This window comes from Acanthisitta chloris, unplaced genomic scaffold (genome assembly GCF_000695815.1).
Source record: "Acanthisitta chloris isolate BGI_N310 unplaced genomic scaffold, ASM69581v1 scaffold11276, whole genome shotgun sequence".
Classification (NCBI taxonomy): domain Eukaryota; kingdom Metazoa; phylum Chordata; class Aves; order Passeriformes; family Acanthisittidae; genus Acanthisitta; species Acanthisitta chloris.
The window spans coordinates 9,369-15,955 of NW_008676489.1; the positions used below are offsets into that span (position 1 = coordinate 9,369).

Here is a 6,587-nt window from a genome sequence, read left to right on the forward strand (position 1 = left end):
AATCAGCAAAAGCCCCTTGGGACACAGCACAGAGCCAAGGCCACGTCAAGGCAGTGTCGGTATGTGAGTGTCCGTTTGGAGTTTGTCATGCTGATGGGAGTCTGAAGCCTCTGAGATGACAAACTGCAAGTCAAAGTGACTAGGAGAGCTCCTGAGGCTTGAGGCCAGTGGGACACACAAATCAAAGTCTGCAATTTTCCTGTCTTGCTGGTGCTCAGAGGCAGCAGCCTGTGGAGAAGAGCAAGTCTCTGGACACCCTTGAACTCAGTGTTTTCTTTTTAGCTCTACAGGAAGCTCTTAAATCAACAGCCTTGGGATCTCCTCTGCAAGGTTCCCTCAGCCCTCCTGAAGCTTCTGCCCTCATCACTCAGAGGGTAAGCACAGCTCCCAAGCAGCAAACTGGCTGCACAAACAGAGAAACAGGCTGTTTCCTTGTCTTGGTGCCTCCCAGCACTCTGAAGATGAGACACACCATGGTCACACAGAGCTTGCACACAATGTGCATTAAACACAGGGCAAGAGTTTCTCTGATGCACATTTTGAGCCTCTCCAGGTCACTCCTGGATGCTCTCCTGCCAAGGTGTCCCTGTCTGGAGGAGCGTGGCACACTTCCCTCACCTTTAACAGCATTTTCGAGGCCAGTGAAGTCAGCAGGGTCCAGAACAGCTCTGGCACCAGGCAGGTTTATCATCTCCCGCAGCTCCTGGGAATTACAGGCAGGAAGATGTTACCTCCAGCACAGAGAGGCCATCCAGCAGCCCCAGGCCCCCTTCCCCAGCAGTCTGGGCTAGGAGCCAGGAAATGGGTGCAGGAAGGAGGATATCTGGGCTCCACACCCATCCCCAAACCACCTCTCCCCACCTGGGACGGGGAGTCTGGGGCTCAACGCTGGGAAACATCTGCCCTGCAGCACCCCCAGCCTCACCTTGATAGTGAAAGCGACTTGGAGAGGTCCCCTCCTCCCAACCAGCCAGACACGCTTCACCTTGCTGCAGGCGAGAGCTGCCAGGGAGCTGTCAGTGATATCTGTCTTCTGCAAAACAGAGACGGCAGAGTGGGACGAGGGCAGATCTGGAGGGAGCTGGGGGGAAGGCACAGCCTCTGAAGGTGAAAAATCAGCAGAAAAGCTGGCTGTGAATGCAGAGAGCCTGGGTGAGGACAGAAAACAAGTCATGTCCCTTTGCACAGAGCTATTTGCACAGCTGGTCCCTCATCACCGAATGTTCTTTTCGAGGCCATAATGCACTAGAGGTAACGAGCCAGCACCCCGTGAGACTGCCCCAGGGGATCCACCCAGGCAGGCTAACCTTGGGGCTAACGGAGCAAAGCCTCCCAGTGATCTCAATTCTCATGCCTGCAGATGCTGTTGGGTGACTTCCCAGCTCAGGACATAGAGGCTGTGGATGAAACCTGCTGCAAATCACAGCTCAAACCACCATCTGCCTGCCCCAGGCACCACCAGCACAAGCACAAGCATAGCCAGGGCTCACCTGGCACTGGCACCTTGCAGCAACTAACCCTGTGTTCTGTTTCAAGCATGTGTGTGTATGCATCTAGATGGCAAGAAGATATTTTCCAGAGAGAATACAATGGGAGGGACACCAGGTAACCAGGATAAACCATTCCAGACCAATATATTTAACATAAAACTGCCTGCCCACCCTGGCACATATTTCCAGTGCCATGTCCTTTGCAGCACAGCTCCCAGCTGGCTGTAGCCCCAGGTTGGCAGTGCCTCCAAGTTTTGTTTGTTTTAAATTTAGTTTAGGTATTAATAGAGGAAGCTGTTGCACAGCTGTAACAAACCTCGTGGTGTTTCTCCAGAGGGAAGGGTCTTGTCCTGCCAACATCTGGGGCAGCAGCTGTATGGAACAGCTGTTGCACACCTGCTCCCAGCTGTTTATAGGGGAGAGGTCTACTAGCTTGGACCAGCCATCAGTGTGCCCAGTGCCACCTGCAGAAACCAGGCTGCTGCCCTCAGCTATAGGAGAAAGAAACCAAACCCCAAGAGAAGCTTCTAGTTTGGTGGTGGAAGAGGGCAAGTGGCTTCTCTTTTGCTTCTCATAGAAAAGGAAGGGATGAGGCTCAATTTCCAACTTATCAAATACCAGCAGAGCAATCCAGAGCTCATTCAATTCAAGGCACAGAGGCAGCTTTGGATCACTCCCTATGGACTGTGAATTCATGGGTGCACCCAAGAGGCAACAGCCTTCCCTGGGGAAAGATCTCAAAGACAGAGAAGTCTGAGGTTTTGCTGAGATGGGTGGGAAGCAGCACCCACCCAGCAGGGAGGGAATTTGGGCCCTGGGCTGCCTTCATGGTGCAGAGCACCTGTCACTCACCCTGAGGAGTTGCAGTGGGGACAGCAGGATCCGAGCAATATCCAGTGCCACATTGCCATGACCCAGAATCAGTGCTGTCTCACAGCTCAGGTCAGGCTTCAGCTAGAGGGAGAGAAAGACCCAGCTGTGAGCAAATCCACCCAGCCTGCATGATGTTCAGCCCTCAGACCTGCTCCCAACACCCAAATTCTCTTCCATCCCTCTTTTCCCCCAAAGAGAGGTGATGCAGATGGAGAAAAATCCACACCAGCCTCCTCCCCAGGTAGACACAGCCACTCCCCTCCCTGTTCTTCCTGCGATGGCATCTCTGGGAGCAGAAGCTGTTTCAGACAAAAAGCCTCCTCAGGACACAGAGCATCACCCCTTCAGGTTCCCATCTGGCCCAGCCAAAATGTGCTGCCACGTACAGAGCCAGCTAATCCGCTCTCACTGATGTGCAAATTGTTCACATTTCTACCATCTAAGAAGGATTTAACATGGTTGCTGCTAATCTTTTCCAATTGCAGGCCTTTCAGGACTTAATCTGGGGCTGAATGCCTGAGTTGGGATGCAGGATGGGAGGAAGGGCAGGGAAACACACTGCTGTACTCACAGCCCGGTTCTCAGGCATCCCATTGTACCAGCCCACGAATGCTCGGGCCGAGTAAACACCAGAGAGGTTCTCCCCTGGAATCCCCAGGACACGATTGTCTTCAGCACCATAACTCTGAGGAGGGAGCAGACATGGTCAGAGACGTCACTATGTGCAGGGTTTGACACCAAAACACAAATCTCCCAGCTGCTCCCAGGGTCACTGCATAGCTGCCAACCCTTCCCAAGGGCTGGGATACTCAATGGAAGAGTTTGTTAGGAACTGCACTGATAGGATATGGAGCAATGGGTATAAACTGGAAGAGGGGAAATTTAGATGAGATATTAGGAAGAAGTTTTTCCTGTGAGGGTGGTGAGACACTGGCACAGGTTGCCCAGGGAGGCTGTGGCTGCACCGACCCTGGCAGCGTTCAAAGCCAGGTTGGATAAAGCCTTGAGCAGCCTGGTCTGGCAGGAGATGTCTCTTCCCAGGGCAGGGGGTTGGCACTGGATGATCTCTAAGGTCCATTCCAACACCTTAACATTCTGTGATTCTATGATAAGAGCTAAACACAGCACAAGGGGCTTCATCCACTCCATCCCCTGGGATCCAAAGCCAAATTTGACCTCCTCAGGCCAAGGCAGAGCATGAAAAGCTGGAGACTGAGCAGGATGGACAAACCCATGCTGGGCTGAAATGCCCAGCAGAAGGAAGAGATTTCCCAACCACTGCCCTTTGCAGTGAGGTTTCAGAGACCTGCACTTGATGGACATGCTCCCAGCAAGGCTTTGGACAAGCCTCAGAGCATCTGGGAAGAATTTCCCATGGTAATAAGGCACCCAGAAATGCACCACCCAAACCCTCTTCCTGAAATCCCAGTGGGGAATAACCCTGCAGACCTCCACTGTGATTTCTGGGGTGCTGGGGCAGCCCATGGTACCCACCAGCACCACGGCATGGTATGCCTGCTGCAGCTCAGCCACAGTGATGTCCCTCCCCACAGTGACGTTCCCGTAGTAGGCACAGCGCTCCGAGCGCGCAGTCTGCGTGAAGGTGTTGATTACGTTCTGTCAAGAGCAGAGACATAGAGTTACATCCAAGCCACAGCCGGGGCCAAGGCCTGCTGCTGACAGGAGATCCCTGTTCCCTCCCCTCCAGCCTTGAGATGCTTCACCCCCTCACCCAGTCAGTTATTCTGAGACTCTTTTATCTATCAACGGCCAAAGATAACTTGCAGGGAGATAAGCACAGCTGTGACTTGGCATTCTCTCCACCATTCTTTGTGGAAAGAAAAATACGTGGACCCTTTCAGTGCCTTCAACCCCTCAGAGTAAAACCCATTACAGGGGAAAACCCCTTCCCAAAGGTGAGGCTTGCCAGGGACCCCCAGCAACACCTTCCATGAGGGTGCTGCCCACCAGATCCCTTCTGCCAGCCTCTCATCTCAACCTCTCCTGAAACCCAATGCCTCAAGAGAGGATGCAGGACAGGATGGCATCCATAGCCAGACTGATTGGGGCTACACAGCAAAACCACCACTCCTACCCCTGCAGCTCCAGTCAGACTCAGCCTGGAGACAGGATGGATATCACCAGTACTGCAGACATTGCCCCAAACCCACATTCATTATGTCCACTCCTCTCCCACCCCAAAGGGTTCCAGACATCTTGGCCTGATGATTTCCAGGGATTAGAGGAAACTATCAGAAGATTCTGCTGTGTCTGGACCACCTGTGTCCTACCCCTCCAACCACCTCTGCCTCAGCTCAGACACAGCAGACACCCCCAGGTACAACTCACACCCACAGCAAAGGAAAATGGCTGTGAAATCCCTGGTTTAACTTCTCCTTGCCCAGGTGAGCACCTACTGCCCAACTCCATCACCTCCAACAACAGATCTATGTGTTCTCAGAGCAGGTATGGATTGAGCAGACATGAACAGCAATGAGCAGGCAAAATCCTGCTGGCATAAAGTGTCCTGGTACAAAGAAACCTATCTGTGCTTCTTGGCCTTGCTCTCTAGGCCAGGCTGCCCAGCACCAGGAGCAGCACTTTTCATCACAAGCCCTGTTTCTGATCTGCTGTCCACAGCCCTGATACTAGATGCCCCATATCAGCCCACTCAGTGGGGACAAGGAGATCTGGACCTTCCCACTGTGACAGTTTCACACCACAGAGAGCCTGAGGCACAACAAAGGACAGTGACTGTCTCACCTGCACCCACCACTACCATTGCATTCAGCTGCACAGGCAAGAGGAAGGAGCCAGCACCAACCTTCACCTCGGGGTGGTCTGGGGCCACCCCAAAACGGACGAGCCCAAAGGGTACAGGTAACTTCTCATAGATGTCCACCTGGGCCCCACCATGGTGCTGTGGGAGGAGAAAGTCATGGTTAGACAAAGACAGAAAGGCCACAGAAGCCTGGCAGCTCAGGAGGGACACAGAATGCTTGTCTGCTGCTGGGGAAATACAGGGCAGGAGGGAGGGTTGCAACAAGATCCTGTAGCCAGAAACAGCCTCTTCCAGACTCTTCCATGCACAGGATGATGCTGTACCTGCTACTGACAGGTCAGATCACAAACTGTAGCACAGAGTGACCCCAACTACCATCAAGTGCATCTTGTGGGGGCTCCATCCTCCTACCCACCCCTCAGCTTTCCTTCCACACTAACCTGGTGGTTATCCAGTACCCAGGGGGCTGATCAAAGAACCACTACACCACCTGGAAACATCTAGTGCAGCACGCTGGGTGGGGGTGGACCTGCCAGACTGTCTGCCAGCCCCTGGCAGAGGTGCCCATGCCCTGAGATCCCCTGGGCTAAGTCACCTCAGGGTCAGAGCTTTAGACAGATGTTTGGCTGCAAGGCTTTTGTTATCTTGGATTTTGAGTCAGCCTCTTCCCAGAGATTAAGCAGCCCTGAAATTTGTCCCTGAGGCTTAGTAACAGCTATTTTCCAACACATACCAGAGACAACACAGCACGGTTTAATGACAGGGTTAAGCTGCTGCATCCCTAGTGGGTGCCAGCAGCCCAGTTCTGTGCTCAGGTCTCATTTCCTGACAGACCTGACTGCCCAGAGCACAGACGATTGCAGATGGCAGGTAAAAGCATCACCCACGTGTCTGAGTTCAGCCAGGGGAGGAGAAGGAGAAGAGCAGGTCCCACACATTCACTTTAACACATGGTTAATGACATCCCTGCTGGGTAGCAACAGCTCTGAGCAAGGCAGAGCTCTGATGCTTATCTGATTCTAGAAAAACCACTCAGAGCAGCCAACCTGGATCCAGTGTGGATGGCCCAGGGGCAGGGCAGGGATGGGGGCAGCAGTACCTACCCAGCCAAAGGGGCCCAGGAGGACCTTGTGGGGTCTGAGCTGCCCCAGGCAGCACTCCAACAATGCAGACCTTGCTGGAGCAGGGCTGGAACCCCACAAAGCCACCCCAAGTCCCCTGAGAGCCAAGCTGCACCGAGATGCCTCCCTCGGGGAGCATCACCCGCGGCCAAATCCCACCGTGGTACCTTGAGGATGTGCTGAGCCGTGTAGAAGCCAGCGGGGCCACTGCCCACCACGCAGATCCGAGGAGCTGGGGCAGGCGAGGACAGCCACCACCCCCGCCGCAGACCTGCGGGCGACAAGGACAGAGACAGTGTGAGGACACACGAGCTGCCACCT

The 6,587-nt window shown here is 53.9% G+C and overlaps 1 protein-coding gene across 1 annotated transcript in view; it reads right to left on the bottom strand.

Moving 5' to 3' along the window:
• Positions 1–6,574, bottom strand: part of FDXR (ferredoxin reductase) — a gene marked incomplete at its 5' end in the record, with an annotated part of 8,735 nt that extends 2,161 nt beyond the window's left edge. The window contains 7 exon segments of the mRNA XM_009076164.1: positions 619–703; positions 926–1,033; positions 2,343–2,444; positions 2,935–3,048; positions 3,858–3,980; positions 5,188–5,283; positions 6,434–6,574. Coding sequence (XP_009074412.1) covers positions 619–703; positions 926–1,033; positions 2,343–2,444; positions 2,935–3,048; positions 3,858–3,980; positions 5,188–5,283; positions 6,434–6,574 — 769 coding nt within the window.
• Positions 6,575–6,587: the final 13 nt, after the last annotated feature.